This window comes from Capra hircus, chromosome 14, assembly GCF_001704415.2.
Source record: "Capra hircus breed San Clemente chromosome 14, ASM170441v1, whole genome shotgun sequence".
Taxonomy (NCBI): domain Eukaryota; kingdom Metazoa; phylum Chordata; class Mammalia; order Artiodactyla; family Bovidae; genus Capra; species Capra hircus.
The window spans coordinates 90,800,914-90,819,893 of record NC_030821.1 but is presented as its reverse complement, the minus strand read 5'-3'; the positions used below and the strand labels follow the sequence as shown (position 1 = coordinate 90,819,893).

Here is an 18,980-nt window from a genome sequence, read left to right as displayed (position 1 = left end):
GAGTTTCCTGAAAATACTGCTATCTGGGCCTGGAGCCAATGGGCTCCAATGGTCTCTGATGCACAGCCCATCACAGTCTTTGCCTGGCTGTGTTGTCCTAAGATATGTGGGGAAGGTGGAACATACTTGGTCTAAGACAGTGGCTCCCAATCTTTTTGGCACCAGGGACCGATACTGTGGAAGATAATTTTTCCACAGACAGGGTAGGGGGATGGTTTCAGGATGACTCATAAGGGGTGTGCAACCTAGATCCCTTGCAAGCACAATCAACTGTAGGGTGTGCACTCGTGAGAATCTAATGCCACCACTGATCTCACCACTGAAGGGGAGCTCAGGTAGTAATGCAAGTGATTAGGAGTGGCTATAAATATAGATGAAGCTTTGCTCGCTAGCCTGCCCACTGCTCACCTCCTGCTGTGTCGCCTGCCCATTGCTCACCTCCTGCTGTGTGGTCCAGGGGTTGGGGACCCCAGGTCTAACACACAGGTTGTCCAGGGATGGTTTTGGACTGGGATGCCCTGTGCTTTTGACTTTCAGAGCAGAAGAGTACTCAAAGGACATCTGCTGAGAGCATCTCACAGCACCTTGGTTTAGGTCCTCTTCCCTAGCTGGTCCCCCAACAACCTAAAGGGCATCACAAATGTTGTGAGACGAAGAGATGTTTCTGCAGCACCAAGTCATGTTATTCTATCCATATAGTCTATTGTTCTAAAATCTTGACTTTTCTGGAGGTTTTCACATCCAGAAAAACAACATGGTATTTACTGCCAAGCAGAGTATCATACGGTTGTTTCATGCAATAGCTATTTCAGGAAACCTGTCTAAATAAGGACCCTCAGTGGCCTCTGTAGGTGTTATCCACTCTTTGGCTAACAACACTCAAGGCAGAGGCAAACTTGAACTTCATTTGCATTGATTTGTTGACATGTGAGATTCTCCTCTCTGCTTTCTCCAAGCTAACTGTACCAGATAATTTCTTGACTCTATAGAAATGATATGGCTTCCCTTGTGGCTCAGCGGGTAAAGAAACCACCTGCAATGTGGGAGACCTGGGTTTGATCCCTGGGTCAGGATAGGCTACCCACTCCAGTATTCTTGGGCTTCCCTTGTGGCTCAGTGGGTAAAGAATCCGCCTGCAATGTGGGAGACCTGAGATTTACCCCTGGGTTGGGAAGATCCCCTGGAGCGGGGCATGGCAACCCACTCCAGTATTCTGGCCTGGAGAATTCCATGGACTGTACAGTCCTTGGGGTTGCAAAGCATTGGGCACAACCGAGCGACTTTCATACCACATAGAAATAATAAGAGATTTGTTGTTGCTCAGTTGCTCAGTCATGTCTGACTCTTGGTGACTTAGTCATTATGTTTCTGGAATCCACAGTTCTGCCTCAGATGTTATTCTAATTTTGCCAGGTCACTTTGTGCCTTGCTGCCATGTTATTTGAATGGTTCTCAGAAACCTTTTGAGTAGCTTTAATAGATGTACAATTATGAATATATTGTTGAAAGGTCCCTGTGGTGCAGTGATGAGGGGTGTTTTGTGTGGGGTGATACCCAGCCTACACATTTCAGGAATTCTGGGGAAATCAGGAAGGCACAGTAGGCGGCACTGAGTTCACCTTGCCCTTTGAACACAACAATAACACATCCATGTGTGGAGCAACTCACTGCAAACAAACCAGGAACTGACAGAGAAACTCTTACACAATCAAGACTGTAAGAGAGGTGCACACAAAACCAGGTAGGAAGGGAAGAGAAGCAGTAAGGTTAGGATTGTGCCTGTAGTGAGGGACACAGATGAGAAGGGGGATTACACAGGCTCAAAGATTCTCCCTGGGGAGTGAGCAGTTTGAACCACATTTGGGCATGCCAGTCTTAGGGACTGATGTCAGGAGATACATCTCCTTAGCTGGGTTGAAAAGCAGTGTCACTGACTGAGTGTGTAAGAAACCTAAGGTCTGCTTGTGAAGAGAGAGCACACACTGGCTTATCCCCAGGAAGGAAGGAGAGCAGATAAAAACTATCTGAACTCTGCATGGTTTCCTGCGGCTACCTCAGTGTGTGTCCAGCCCGAGTTGAGTGCCCGGTCCAGCTCGCTTGCTCTGTGGCACAGTGCCACACTAGGATTAGGACTGCCATGGCCAAGGGAGATATACAGTAGTAGGGGGATGAAGACCTGGCACAGCATCTGAATGGGGGGCAGCAGCCATTGCTGTCACTCCTGGAGGCAGCAGATTGGGAGCTGTCCAGAACTCCAGTGGTCTCAGGACCACTACAGCCTGAATGCTGGCCCACACCAAGTGCCCATTCCAGGACCTCTTGCTCCAGCACTGCTTCCCTCTAAGGCAAGGGTGCTGGTCGTGGGAGAGGCAAGAGCACACACACTGTGGGAATGGACGCATCTCAGGCCTGACCTTTGTGACTTCTGCTCCAGCAACTGGGAACCTGCCCCCACCCTCAGTGGGGTGGTGATGGTCACGAAGCACAGGAGAAGCCCTGAATCACACCTGGATCCAGCTCTCATGCCATCTCATGCTCCATTTTCTACCAAGGTGGTAGTAGTCAGCACATCCTAGGGGAAAACATGACCCAGGCTCAGGTCAGCTTCAGCTCTCCCACTGGGCACATACGGACTATCTAGGGATGCTCCCACTAAAGGACACTCCTTCAAGACCATACAGGTAACTGTTTCACCTAATATGAGAGACAGAGAAAGTTAGCAAAATGAGAAGACAAATTTGATTCAAATGGGACAAAAGAAAACTCCTAAGAAAACAAGCAATGAAACAGAAATAAATAATTCATCAGTTAAAGAGTTCAAGGCATTAGGAATAACAACGATAAGTGATTTAGAGAAAAGAATAGATGAACACACTGAGAATTTAATAAGGAACTAGAAAATATAACAAAGAACCAGGAAGAACTGAAGAATGCAATAAATAAGCAACACACACACACACTCACACACACACACACACACACACACACACACACACACACACACGAAAGAATGAACAGCAGACCAGGTGACACAGAACACATAAATGATCTGGAAGATATAATAATGACAATCACCCAATTAGAGCATAAAAAAGAAAAACAAATTTAAAAAATGAGAGTTTAAGGGGGCTCCAAGACAACATCAAGCATATCACTCTTTGTGTTATTGGGAACTCAGAAGCAGAAGAAAGACAGAAAGTAGTAAAAAAGTGCATTTGGTGAAATTATGTCTAAAAACTTCCCAAACCTGAAGAAGGAAATATTATCCAAGTCCAGGAAACATAGAGGGTCCCAAATAGGATGAACCCAAACAGACCCACACCAAAACATATAATTAAAATGGCAAACGTTAAAGTGAATTCTAAAGGTAGCAAGAGAGAAACAAAGAATCAAATACAAGGGAACCTCCATAAGACTATCAACTGACTTTGTAGAAATTCTGTAGACCAGAAGGGAAAGTGCTGAAAAGGAAAAACCTACAACCTAGAATAATCTACCCAGAAAAGTTATCATTTAGTATTGAAGGAGAGATAACTTCTCAGACAAGAAGAAACTCAAAAAGTTCATCAGTACTAAAATTAACCTAAAAGAAAAGTTAAAGAGTCATCTCTAAATGGAAAAGAAAAGGTTACAGTCAGAAGGAAGAATCTACAGAAGGAAAAAAATCCCACTAGAAAAGGGAAAAATATAGAAGTGGCTGTGAATCAACTATTTAAACTAGTTACAAAGATTAAAAGGAAATAAAATTATAAAATATACTATAATAAACAGTGAGGGGATAAACTTGAAGGTGTAAAATATGACATTAAAAACACAAAATGTGGCTGAAAATAAAAAATATAAATATTTTAGACTATGATTGCACTTAAATGACTACCAGTTTAAAACAAAAAGAAATAGTTACAGGTCAACATATATGTAACCACAAATCAAAAACCTAAAATAAATACACAAAAAACTAGAGAGAAAGTAACACAAGCACACTGCTAAAGAAAATGATCAAACCACAAGGGAAGAAACTACAACAATAAGAACATAACAGAGAATTACAAAAACAACCAGAAAACAAGTAAGAAAATGGCAGCGAGTTCAATTCTATTGATTCACTTTAAATTTCAACAGAGTAAATGCTCCAATCAGAAGAAACAGTGGTTGACTGTATAAATACGATACCCATCTGTATAATGTTTATAAGAGATTCACTTCAGAGGTAAAGAGAAACAAACTGAAGGTGAAGCGATGAAAAAAGATAGAAATAACAAGAAAGCAAAGGCAGCATTACTCATATCAGACAAAACAGACTTTAAAACAAAGTCTAAAACAAAAGACAGAGCATTATATAATGATAAAAAGATCAATGCAAGAAGAGATATTACACTTGTCAATATATATGCACCCAGTACAGAAGCACCAAGATGTATAAAGTAAATATTAACAGGTATAAAGGAAGAAATTGACAATAGTGGTCGTGGGCTTTGATATTTCACTTACATTAATGGATAGATCATTCAGAAAAGAAAGCAATAAGAAAACCGTAGTCTTAAATGACGCGCTAGACTAGTTGGACTTAATAGGTAAGTCCTGTTGGGCTTAACAGGACATTCCATCCAAAAACAGCAAAAGAAACATTCTTTTCAAGTGCCCATGGAATGTTCTTTGGGATAAATCACGTTAGGCTGCAAAATAAGTCTGAACAATTTAACAGGATAGAAAATATATCAAGCATTTTTTCCAAGCACAATAATATGAAACTAAACATCAATTATAGAAGAAAAATGGGAAAAATACAAACACGTGGAGGCTAAACAACATGCTACTAAAAAAACAATGGGTCAATGTAGAAATCACAGAAGAAATCAGAATAGTACTTGAGACAAATGAAAATAAAAACACAACTTTCCAAAAGCTGTAGGATTTAGTAAAAGCAGTCCTAAGAGGGAAGTTCATAGTGAGACAGACCTATCTCAAGAAACAAGCAAAAAAACCTCAAGTAAAAAATGTAACTTATCATATAAAGGAATGATAAAAGGAAGAACAGTGGAAGGAAATAATAAATATCTGAGAGGAAACACATAAAATAAAAGCAAAAAAAAATAGAAAAGATCAGTGAAGCCAAGAGCTGGTTGTTTGAAAAGATAAACAAAGTTGATAAGCCTTTAATGAGGCTCATCAAGAAACAGAGAGGATCCAAATAAAATAATAAATGAAAGAGGAGAATAAGATAATACCACAAACAGTTATAGGCCAACAAATTGAACAACCTAGAAGAAATGGGCAAATTTCTAGAAACATACAATCTTCCAAGACTGAATAAAGAAGAAATAGACTATCTGAACAGATCAATCACTAGCAGTGAAATTGAATTTGTGGCGGGGGGGGGGGGGGGTGGAATTTCAAGGCCAGATAGCTTCACAGGGGAATTCTACCAAATAAAAAAAGAAGAGTTAAAATCTATCTTTCTCCAACTATCCCAAAAAATTGAAAAGAAAGAAACACTATAAAATTTATTCTATGAAGCTACCATTACTTTGATGCTGAAACCAAAGAAACTATAGAAAAAAAAGAAAATATCTCTGATGGAAATTAGAAAACTGAATTTGACAATATATAAAAGGGATCATAAATCATGATTTATTCCAGGGATGCAAAGGTGGTTCAATAAACACAAATCAATCAATATGATATAAAACATTAACAAAGGAAAGATAAAAATAATTGGATAATCTCAATAGACACAGAAAAAAGCATCTGACAAAATTCAACATCCATTCATGATTAAAAATGCTCATCAAAGCTGGTGTAGAGGAAACATATCTCAACAAAATAAATGACATTTATGACAAACCTTTAGCTAATATCTTACTCAGCAGTAAAAAGCTGAAAACCTTTCCTCTAAAATCAGGAAGAAAACATACATGCTAACTCTTGCCACCTCTACTTAATGTAGTACTAGAAGTCCTAGCCACAGTAATCAGACATGGAAAAGAAATAAAAGGCATCCAAATAGGAAGGAAAGAAGAAAAACCGTCACTTTTTGCAGATGACTTGATACTCTATATAGAAAAGCCCAAAGTCTCCACCACAAAACTATTAGAACTAATAAATGAATTCAGTAAAGTTGCAGGATATGAGACTAGCATACAGAATTATTGCTTTTCTATACACTGATAATGAACTGTCTGAAAGAGAAAGCAAGAAAGCAACTGTTTAAAATCAAATCAGGCTAGATTTATGGCCCAGGATGTGATCTATCCTGGAGAAGGTTCTGTGAGCACTCGAGAAAAAGGTGAAATCCATTGTTTTGGGGTGAAATGTCCTATAGATATCAATTAGGTCTAACTGGTCTATTGTATCATTTAAAGTTTGTGTTTCTTTGTTAATTTTCTGTTTAGTTGATCTATCCATAGGTGTGAGTGGGGTATTAAAGTCTCCCACTATTATTGTGTTATTGTTAATTTCCCCTTTCATACTTGTTAGCATTTGTCTTACATATTGTGGTGCCCCTATGTTGGGTGCATATATGTTTATAATTGCAATATCTTCTTCTTGGATTGATCCTTTGATCATTATGCAGTGTCCTTCTTTGTCTCTTTTCACAGCCTTTGTTTTAAAGTCTATTTTATCTGATATGAGTATTGCTACTCCTGCTTTCTTTTGGTCTCTATTTGTGTGGAATATCTTTTTCCAGCCCTTCAATTTCAGTCTGTATGTGTCCCTTGTTTTGAGGTGGGTCTCTTGTAGACAACATATATAGGGGTCTTATTTTTGTATCCATTCAGCCAGTCTTTGACTTTTGGTTGGGGCATTCAACCCATTTACGTTTAAGGTAATTATTGATAAGTATGATCCCACTGTCATTTAATTTATTGTTTTGGGTTCAGGTTTATACACCCTTTTTTTGTTTCCTGTCTAGAGAATATCCTTTAGCATTTTTTGGAGAGCTGGTTTGGTGGTGCTGAATTCTCTCAGCTTTTGCTTGTCTGTAAATCTTTTGATTTCTCCTTCACATTTGAATGAGATCCTTGCTGGGTACAGTAATCTGGGCTGTAGGTTATTGTCTTTCATCACTTTAAGTATGTCTTGCCATTCCCTCCTGGCCTGAAGAGTTTCTATTGAAAGATCAGCTGTTATCCTTATGGGAATCCCCTTGTGTGTTATTTGTCTTTTCTCCCTTGCTGCTTTTAATATTTGTTCTTTGTGTTTGATCTTTGTTAATTTGATTAATATGTGTCTTGGGGTGTTTCGCCTTGGGTTTATCCTATTTGGGACTCTCTGGGTTTCTTAGACTTGGGTGATTATTTCCTTCCTCATTTTAGGGAAGTTTTCAACTATTATCTCCTCAAGTATTTTCTCATGGTCTTTCTTTTTGTCTTCTTCTTCTGGGACTCCTATAATTCAAATGTTGGAGCGTTTCATACTGTCCTGGAGGTCTCTGATATTGTCCTCATTTCTTTTAATTTGTTTTTCTTTTTTCCTCTCTGATTCATTTATTTCTACCGTTCTATCATCTACTTCAGTAATCCTATCTTCTGCCTCACTTTTTCTACTATTTGTTGCCTCCAGAGTGTTTTTGATCTCATTTATTGCACTATTTATTATATATTGACTCTTTTTTATTTTTTCTAGGTCCTTGTTAAACCTTTCTTGCATCTTCTCAATCCTTGTCTCCAGGCAATTTATCTGTGATTCCATTTTGATTTCAAGATTTTGGATTAATTTCACTGTCATTATTCGGAATTCTTTATCAGGCAGATTCCCTATCTCTTCATCTTTGGTTTGGGGGGCATTTATCCTGTTCCTTTACTTGCTGAGCATTCCTCTGTCTCTTCATCTTGTTTATATTGCTGTGTTTGGGGTGGCCTTTCTGTATTCTGGCAGTTTGTGGAGTTCTCTTTATTGTGGAGTTTCCTCACTGTGGGTGGAGTTTGTGGAGATTCCTTAAAAAACTGGAAATAGAACTGCCTTATGACCCAGCAATCCCACTGCTGGGCATAGATACCGAGGAAACCAGAATTGAAAGAGACACGTGTACCCCAATGTTCATTGCAACACTGTTTACAATAGCCAGGACATGGAAGCAACCTAGATGTCCATCAGCAGATGAATGGATAAGAAAGCTGTGGTACATATACACAATGGAGTATTATTCAGCCATTAAAAAGAATACATTTGAATCAGTTCTAATGAGGTGGATGAAACTGGAGCCGATTATACAGAGTGAAGTAAGCCAGAAAGAAAAACACCAATACAGTATACTAACACATATATATGGAATTTAGAAAGATGGTAATGATAACCCTGTATGCGAGACAGCAAAAGAGACACAGATATATAGAACAGTCTTTTGGACTCTGTGGGAGAGGAAGAGGGTGGGATGATCTGGGAGAATGGCACTGAAACACGTATAATATCATGTAAGAAATGAATCGCCAGTCTAGGTTTGATGCAGGATACAGGATGCTCGGGGCTGGTGCCCTGGGATGACCCAGAGGGATGGTACGGGGAGGGAGGTGGGAGGGGGGTTCAGGATTGGGAACACGTGTACACCTGTGGCAGATTCATGTTGATGTTGGCAAAACCAATACAGTATTGTAAAGTAAAAACAAAACAAAACAAAACAAAAAACTAAAAAAGAAAATCAAATCAAAAAGAATCAAACACCTAGGAGGAAACTTAACTGAGAAAATGAAAGATTTATGCTCTGAAAACTCTAAAACAATAATTAAAGAAATTGAAGATGATACAAAGAAATGTAAAGATCCATATTCATGGATCAGAAGACTTAATATTGTTAGAATTTTATGCTACCCAAAGTGATCTACATATTTAACGTAATCTCTATCAAAATATCCATTACATTTTTTTTCACAGAACCAGAACAGATAATCCTAAAATTTATATGGAGCTGTAAAAGACTCTGAATAGCCAAAGTAATTCTCAGAAAGAAGAATAAAGCTGGAGTTATTATACTCTCTGGCTTCAGATTATATTAAAAAGTCAAAACAACATGGTACTGGCACAAAAACAGACACACAGCTCAACAGAAGAGACTAGAGAGCCCAGCAATGAACCCACACACCTATGGTCAATTAGTCTATGACAAAGGAGGCAAAATATACAATGGAGAAAAGACAGTCTCTTCAGGAAGAAGTGCTGGGAAAACTGAACAGACTCATGTAAAAGAACCAGATATTGAACAATGGACAGGTTCCAAATTCAGAAAGGAGAACATCAAGGCTACATGTTGTCACCCTGCTTATTTAACTTATTTGCATAGTACCTCATGTGAAATGCCAGGCTGGATGAAGCGCAAACTGGAATCAAGATTGCCGGGAGAAATATCAATAGCCTCAGATATGCAGATGACATCACCCTTTAAAAAAATTTTTATTTTAACTGGAGGCTAATTACTTTACAATATTGTGGTGGATTTTTCCATATATTGATATGAATCAGCCATGGGTGTACATGTGTCCCCCATCCTGAACCCCCCCTCCCACCTCCCTCCTCATCCCATCCCTCTGGGTCATCCCAGTGCACCAGCCCTGAGCACCCTGTCTCATGCATTGAACCTGGACTGGCGATCTATTTCACACATGACAATATACATATTTCAATGCTCTCAAATCATCCCACCCTCACCTTCTCCCACAAAGTCTAAAAGTTTGTTCTTTACATCTATGTCCTTTTGCTGTCTTGCATATAGGGTCATCATTACCATCTTTCTAAATTCCACATATATGCGTTAATAAACTGTATTGGTGTTTTTCTTTCTGACTTACTTTGCTCTCTATAATAGACTCCAGTTTCATCCATCTCATTAGAACTGATTCAAATGCATTCTTTTTAATAACTGAGTAATATTCCATTGTGTATATGTACCACAGCTTTCTTATCCATTCATCTGCTGATGGACATCTAGGTTGCTTCCATGTCCTGGCTATTGTAAACAATGTTGTGATGAACACTAGGGTACACGTGATACCACCCTTATGGCAGAAAGTGAATAGGAACTAAAGAACCTCTTGATGAAAGAGGAGAGTGACAAAGCTGGTTTTAAACTCAACATAAAAAAAACTAAGACCATGGCATCTGGTCCCATCCCATCATGGCAAATAAATGGGGAGATAATGGAAACAGTGAAAGACTTTATTTTGGGGGGCTCCAAAATCACTGCAGATGGTGACTGCAGCTATGAAATTAAAAGACGCTTGCTCCTTGGAAGAAAAGCTATGACCAACCTAGACAGCATATTAAAAAGCAGAGACATTACTTTGCCTACAAAGGTCCATCTAGTCAAAGCCATGGTTTTCCCAGTAGTCATGTATGGATGTGAGAGTTGGACCATAAAGAAAGCTGAGCACTGAAGAATTGATGTTTTTGAACTGTGGTGCTAGAGAAGACTCTTGAGAGTCCCTTGGACAGCAAGGAGATCAAACCAGTCAATCCTAAAGGAAATCAGTCCTGAATATTCATTGGAAGGACTTATGCTAAAGCTGAAGCTCCAATACATTGGCCACCTGATGTGAAGAACTGACTCACTGGAAAAGATCCTGGTGCTGGGAAAGACTGAAGGAAGGAGGGGATGGGGACAACAGAAGATGAGATGGTTGGATGGCATCAATAACTCAATGGATATGAGTTTAAGCAAGCTCTGGGAGTTGGTGATGGATGGACAGGGAAGCCTGGTGTGCTGCAATCCATGGGGTCACAAAGAGTTGGACACAACTGAGTGACTGAACTGAACTGAGAACATTCTCCAACACCATTTACAAAAATAAACTCAAAATGGATTAAAAACTAAATATAAGACTGAATACTTCTAGAGAAAAACATAGGCAGAATACTCTTCAACATAAATCATAATTTTTTTGATCTGTCTCCTAAAGCAAGGGAAACAAAAGCAAAAATAAACAAATGGGACCTAATTAAACTAAAATTTTTTTGCACAGCAAAGGAAACCATCAACAAAACAAAAAGCAACCTACTGAATGGAAGAAGATATTTGCAAGTAATATGAATGATAAGGTGTTAATATCCAACATACATAAACTGCTCATGTAACTCAACATCAAACAAACAAACAAACAAACAAAAAACAAACACCTAATTAAAAATGGGCAGAAGAAATGAATAGACATTTTTCCAAAGAAGACCTTCAGAGAACCAACAGTCACATGAAAAGATTCTCAAGACTGTAATCATCAGAGAAACGGAAATCAAAATCATAATAAGATATAACCTTACACTCATCAGGATGGCTAATTCCAAAACTCTACAAATAACTAATACTGGCAAAGATGTAGAGAAAATAAAACACTTGTACACTGCCGGTGGGATGTAAATTGGTGCAGTCACTGGAAAACAGTATGGAGTTTTTTCAAAAAGCTAAAAATGGAACTATCATTGATCCAGAAATTCTACTTCTGGGTACATATCCAAATAAAACACACTGATTTGGAAAAGGTACATGCACCCCAGTGTTCATACCAGCACTATTTACAATAGCCAGGCTGTGGAGGCAACTTAAGTGTCCATCAACAGATGAATGGATAAAGAAGGTGTGAGGTATGTATAATGGAATACTCCTTCATCATAAAAAAATTGTGAAATTCTGACATTTGCAGCAAAATGGATGAGCTGATAATGTATTAAGCTTAGTGAAATAAGTTGGGCAGAGGAAAAAAATACTGTGTGTTATTGCTTATATGCGGAATCTAAAAAATGAGGCAAGTAGATGTATATATAAAAAAGAGAAACAGACTCACAGATATAGGGAACAAACTAGTGGTTGCCACTGGGAAGAGGGAAGAAAAGGGGGCAAGATAGGGGTATGGAATTAAGAGGTACAAGCTATTATGTATAAAATAAATAAGCAACAAAGATATATTTTATAGCACAGGGAAGATAGCTAACACTTCATAATAAATTTAAATGGATATAATCTATAAAAATATAGAATCACTATGCTATATACTATACCTAAAATCAGTATAATATTATTAATCACCTATGAAAGTGAAAATCGCTCAGTCGTGTCTGACTCTTTGTGACCCTATTGACCATAAAGTCCATGGAACCAGGCCAGAATACCGGAGTGGGTAGCCTTTCCCTTCTCCAGGGGATCTTCTCAACCTAGGGATCACACCCAGGTCTCCCACATTGCAGGCAGATTCTTTACCAGCTGAGCCACCAAGGAAGCCCAAGAATACTGGAGTGGGTAGTCTATTACTTCTCCAGTGGATTTCCCCAACCCAGGAATCGAACTGGGGTCTCCTGCATTGCAGGCAGATTCTTTACCAACTGAGCTATCAGGGAAGCCCATTAATGACCTATATGTCAATAATTTTTTTTTTTAATTTTGTAAAAGCATTCTTGGATGTAAGGACATGTCCTTTGTTTCCTTGTGGGAAATGGCTAACGTAATCTATAGTCAGGCAGGTGGAAGACTCAAGGTATTTCAACTGCCCTCTAGAGGGTATTCTTTGGAAAGATGGAAGTTTCCAGAAATCTGCAGGCTGCACAATAGGAGACAGCCATCCCTATAGGCTTCCAAAAATCAAATGTCAGCAATTTCCTATGGCTCAATCTATTAAAAGAGACCAAGGACTTGAACCTCCTCACAGGACATGAGGTAATTAAAAATTCCACAGATTAGTCCTTAGGAATTTAATTCTAAGCATGAGGGGACATAAGGTTAAAAAAAACCTGGTTATCTATTATGCACCGAATTGTGTTCACCCCGTCCCCTCAATTCAGATGTTAAAGTCCTAACCCTTAGTACTTCAGCATGTGATCTCACTTACAAGTAATTTTTATTTTTTTTTCAGAAGTAGTTGCTTCAGGTGAGGTCATACTGGAGTTAGGGGGACCCCTAACTCAGTGTGATAGTGTCCTTATAAAAATAAACTTTGGACACAGAGACATGCACATGGGGGAACACCATGTCAAGATGAGAGTTATGGGGTCCCAAGCCCAGTGAGCCAGAAGGAGCTGAAAGCAAGGCCTGGGATGCACCTCTCCCGGAAGCTTCAGAGATGGTGAGGCCCTGCCAGTACCTCTGGAGCTCTGAGGTTACACGTTTCTGATGGTGAAGCCATTCAGATTGTGATGCTTTGTTAGAGCAGTTCTAGAAGGCAATGGCACCCCACTCCAGTACTCTTGCCTGGAAAATCCCATGGGCGGAGGAGCCTGGTAGGCTGCGGTCCGTGGAGTCGCTGAGAGTTGGACACGACTGAGCGACTTCACTTTCACTTTTCATTTTCATGCATTGGAGAAGGAAATGGCAACCCACTCCAGTGTTCTTGCCTGGAGAATCCCAGGGATGGGGGGAGCCTGGTGGGCTGCTGTCTATGGGATCGCACAGAGTCGGACATGACTGAAGTGACTTAGCAGCAGCAGCAGCAAATTAACATGTGGCCTAAGAGGGCTGTGCTCATTTGGAAAGAAAGCCCAAGGCTGGCTCTACATCCAGCAACTCAGGGCCTCATAGAAACATACTTCACCGGGTCTGAGCGTGGTTGTCCTTGGAGGGGAGGAGCAGACCCAGGTGAGTGTCAGGATTCTCTTTGATAATGCTAAAAATCCCAAAATCCATGTCTGTGCCCAAATCATGTTTTCCAAAGCTAATGGATCCTATGGCACTGGGAGGGGTAAGGCAAAAAATTCGGACTGAAATTATATCTCTAAATCTTCTAGGCCCAGAAGGATTTCCTGCAGTGCCTCCTAAGAAGCCTTCACGTTCTGTGCCATCTTTGGGTTTAACTCACTGCTCGGAAAGCTCTTGAATATTTTATTTTGGAGAAGTGTTTTCTGTCCTTGCTAGTCTGTGCATGTGAAAAAGAAGTTGTGATTTGATGCTCAAAAGGAAAAATAGATTATTTTGCTGGCAAATTGGTTTTTTTTTGGATCAATGATTTGGAGAAGTGAAGGCTGGAACTGGTTGCCAGGAGGCAGAGCATCCATCTCCAACAGATGAGACTGATTCTCTGCAAGCTGCATATGAGTGTGATGATGCTAAGATAACCAACTGCACATTTTCCATGTGGATCTTTAAAAAACAATATCAAATGTAAAATCGGCTTGTACGTGGCCTCCAGAGAGAACACGTTTTTTTTTTTTCCTTTCCAATCTAGACTGTTGTAAGGAGCTCTGGTTCCGACGGCTTTACCAGTTGACAGAGCCTATCAAATTTTTATTACAATCCCCAGAGCTGGAGACAATGCAGAGCAGTTTGCTGGATTGTGAGCAGATTTTCCTTGAGGGGAAGAATATGCTCAGCATTGTTGCTTCTTTGCAAACAGTCTTGCAGGATGGGAGCAGCTGTTCTGCAAATTATTTTTCTGATGGAGAGGGAAGTCTACCTTTCACTCATTGCATCCTCAAGAGAGCATGCAAAAATGCATAGAAACACACTTTTAGAATTGTCCCCATCTCCCTCTTTGGGCTCTCTGTTCTTCGCTTCCTTTTTTCTTCCCTAATTCAATTTTTGATTTGTGCTGTGAGAGGAGAGGGCTTCTTAGGCCATGTCTGGCCTCTGATGACAAGGAAAATGTAGAGGAAAATATCAACTCTCATACAGGGGCCAAAGGCAGTGCCTTTGCCTTTGAGGATTCCTGGTACAAGGGAATGAGCCAGGAACTCTTTCAGGTGAGAAGACAGAGGGGAGGTGTCTGAGTGGTTTGCCACTCATCCCTCGGGGTAGCTGCTTCAGCAGAATCCTGGCTGCAGGATAGTTGGAGCTACTGCAAGATGAGGTGCCCGAGGCCCAGAACTCAAATGCAGATGTTACATCAATCGATGCCAATTGAACCAGGAAGATTATTTTAACCTTGGAATGTCACTTTATGTGTTTCAACACATGGTTCATTAGTTAATCTCCAGGAAAGTTTCACTCAGGGCCCCCTTTGTCTCTGGGCTTATTCAGACAGCCAGACCATCAGGCATGCGATGAACTGCAGGTTGAAACAACCTCAGCATCCCCAACAGATGGGGGTGGCATGCGGTGGGTGCGGACACACCAGGTGGAAACCACAAATCATTCACCGTGGCGTGTTTGCCCCTTTATTTTGTGGAGCTGAGGGTGAGGAGGTGGTGGTTACAACCCGGAAAGGTAGTCAGTGTAGGTGTAGGTGTTGGGAAGGTAGGCTGCACCTCTTCCATTCATCCTATAGGCTGACCTCAGTAGAACAGCCTGATCTCAGTGGAAGCCCCTTAACTCTTCTCAGAAGGAAACAGTCAAGCATTTGAAAGTTACATTTCCAGGTGGGTCTGAAGCCTTCTGCTGTTAAATGGTAACAATGTTTCATCTGGGGAAGAGAAGCTAAGGTCTTCCCTGTTGACACAGACATGCTCTGATTCTGAAGTCATCTTCTGAGCACAGGTAGACTAAATACCTTGAGCCTCAGTCTTGTAATGTTAGTAACAACAGCCAGAGTTCTTTTAGGTGTTGCTGTTGTTTAGTTGCTAAGTCATGTCCAACTGTTTTGCGACCCCATTGTAGCTCTCTAGGGTCCTTTATCCATGGATTCTCCATGCAAGAATGCTGGAGTGGGCTGCTATTTCCTTCTCCAAGGGATCTTCCTGACCCAGGGATCAAACTGTGTCTCCGGTGTTGCAGGCAGATTTTTTTACTGCAGGGCCACCAGGAAAGCCCTCTTTTAGGTGAGGCAACAGCTAAATTCAAAGAACTGGTTTGCTGTCAGAAAGACTCTCCACTCACCTGCCCTGGTCAGCCCTATTCTGGGGGAAATAAAATCTTAAAGTTAAAAGATTTATGCTCTCAACTTTAAACTCTAAAATATAAATGCACTATATATCTTCATTTAAGGGAAAACTGACTCATTGGCAAGATAAACTATATACAGAAGTGGTATTGAGAGACTTGTGTACAGATATAAGCATTAAAAGTTGTGCAAGAAACAGCAAATATTCAAGTAGCTAAGTAGCAACTTGGTAAATTTTATAGTAAGGGTGGTAGTAATATATTACAGTCTTCAAGTTTTTTAGCCGACACTGTGACATCAGAGCTAACTCATTATTTTGAAGCATTTATAGTAAACCCTACTTTGTACCAATAGATGTCATTACAGAAACATACCATATCCTAATTGATTAATTTAGATATGCTTCTCTTACTTTTTTTCATGGAGGCCAAGGCTTGCAGTTTTGAAAAGCTAGTATAGATAGATCTATCCAGAAAATCTTTACAAAAGAATCATAAAGTATACCTCAAACATTCTTCCTAATATACATTATAATGTAATAAACATTCCTTTCCATTTTCCCTGGAAAAATCCAAGTAAATGAGAAAATTTAAGACAGGATTATTCAGGAAGTAGAAGAGACTTTCCATGCTTTTGATTTTAAATTTATCAGCCACAAACAATCCATGTCTTCATGGTGAGCTTAATCTGATGAAATAAGCATTGGGGCTTTGAATTAATTAGCTTGTCATTTAATAAGCACTTTTCTGATCACCTGCTACTTTTGAGGGCCCTGCTGGCATGGGCATCTTGTTTCTTTGGGATTTTAAGCAAAGGAGCAACAGTAGTCAGCAGGAAGGGAGACCAGGAACACAAGAGACACACAGAGGGAGTGTCTCCAGATCTGCAGCTTATCAGTGATAAAGTGTGATGTTACAAGGGATCTGAGTCAGTGGCTGGAACGCCCCACACAAAGCGATCGGATCCCAAACATGTGATAGTTGATGAGTCACTCGATGGTCTCACTCGGGTGTCTGAGTCCCACTCAGTTGCTCACACTCATTTTTCTCCATCTGCTGTGCTTCCTTGTAGAATTGGGGGCAAAATTCTTGGGTCCTTCCAGGTCACATTCCATCCAAACTAACTGTACTTTAAAACCTTGGAGAAGTTAAGGTGGCTCCTTCCTAAAAGGTGGGAGATTTCAGTCTTGACCTAGAGTATATCAACCTTTGTTTGAGATTTTAGTGTAGCACCCGGTAGTTTGGTAAGAAATCTATCACCTGTTGTACTATCCAGAGTTCCCAGTCAGTCAGTTCAGTTCAGTCACTCAGTCGTGTCCGACTCTTTGCAACCCAATGAATCCCAGCACGCCAGGCTTCCCTGTCCATCACCATCTCCTGGAATTCACTCAGACTCACATCCATCGAGTCAGTGATGCCATCCAGCCATCTCATCCTCTGTCGTCCCCTTCTCCTCCTGCCCCCAATCCCTCCCAGCATCAGAGTCTTTTCCAATGAGTCAACTCTTCCCATGAGGTGGTCAAAGTACTGGAGTTTCAGCTTTAGCATCATTCCTTCCAAAGAAATCCCAGGGCTGATTTCCTTCAGAATAGACTGGTTGGATCTCTTTGCAGTCCAAGGGACTCTCAAGAGTCTTCTCCAACACCACAGTTCAAAAGCATCAATTCTTTGGTGCTCAGCTTTCTTCACAGTCCAACTCTCACATCCATACATGACCACTGGAAAAACCATAGCTTTGACTAGATGGACCTTTGCTGGCAAAGTAATGTCTCTGCTTTTCAACATGCTATCTAGGTTGGCGATAACTTTTCTTCCAAGGAGTAAGCGTCTTTTAGTTTCATGGCTGCAGTCACCATTTGCAGTGATTTTGGAGCCCCCAAAAATATAGTCTGACACTATTTCCACTGTTTCCCCATCTATTTCCCATGAAGTGATGGGACCAGATGCCATGATCTTCGTTTTCTGAATGTTGAGCTTTAAGCCAACTTTTTCACTCTCTCTTTCACTTTTATCAAGAGACTTTTTAGTTCCTCTTCACTTTCTGCCATAAGGGTGGTGTCATCTGCATATCTGAGGTTATTGATATTTCTCCCGGCAATCTTGATTCCAGCTTGTGTTTCTGCTAGCCCAGCGTTTCTCATGATGTCCTCTGCATAGAAGTTAAATAAGCAGGGTGACACTATACAGCCTTGACGTACTCCTTTTCCTATTTGGAACCAGTCTATTGTTCCATGTCCAGTTCTAACTGTTGCTTCCTGACCTGCATACAGGTTTCTCAAGAGGCAGGTCAGGTGGTCTGGTATTCTCATCTCTTTCAGAATTTTCCACAGTTTATTGTGATCCACACAGTCAAAAGCTTTCTAAGAAAGTAAATAATCTCTTTCTGCCCTCAGGGAAACTAAACATATGATACTATCACTGGTGAAACATGATTTTGCATTAAGTATTTTATATGAAGTTTTACAAACTTTGAAATGAATTTTTAAAAAATCCTGGTTTTGTAAAAAGATGCTGAGCAAAATAGTTTTTTGGAAATATATTTTCATTATAGAAAGATATTAAGCACATGTGATTATGCTTCAAGGTCTGAGCAGTTAGCAATTATTTTTCAAATATAACATCACATGAAATCTCTGTATACAAGATGTAAGTTAAAGATACCATACCTTGTGATAATATTCATCAAGAGTCTGTTGCATTCCTTGTACTCCAGGGGGTCCCTGTATTAGAAACAAGTCAAAGGCATATGTAAACATTTATCAAAGCAATGTATATCTAAATAACATGCCTAAGAATTCTTAAAATCTTACAGGTAAGAAAAAGGAAGAGTCTGTTGAAGTCAAGTATTCTAATTGATAGAGAATTACATGGACATTAACTTATCAGGTTCCCAAATATATTTCTAAGTTAAATCCTACATGAATCCAAAGAAAGGTCCTAACTGGGAACATGTAACATATTACTAGACAGTCAGCCATCAGCATATTCTTTATTGAAAGGAATTGTTCCCATGAAACTCCTCAAGGGAAGAGCTGAAGGGCTCTAGTTTATTGTTGACACTTCTTAGAAGCCTTTGATCAACATGTTACAGAAATAAATGTGTGCCGTCCATGTGTTACCAACTTAAAAGATAAAGGAAAAGCAGTTTTCCTTTTTCCTATTGCTTTACTCTTTTTGAATTAGTTGGGTAAAAATGGGCTGCCCATGAGCCTTCAGGCCACAAAAAGATATTTGCTGTGTAATGTCAGGTTTGAGA

General features: G+C 40.0%; 1 protein-coding gene across 1 annotated transcript in view; it reads right to left on the bottom strand.

The window, feature by feature from the left end:
- The window catches only part of COL19A1 (collagen type XIX alpha 1 chain), a 114,952-nt gene extending 96,514 nt beyond the window's left edge, over positions 1 to 18,438 (bottom strand). The window contains exon 1 of the mRNA XM_018058814.1: positions 18,391 to 18,438. Within this exon, the coding sequence (XP_017914303.1) occupies positions 18,391 to 18,423 (33 nt within the window). The 5' untranslated portion in view covers positions 18,424 to 18,438. The remainder of the gene's footprint in view (positions 1 to 18,390) is intronic.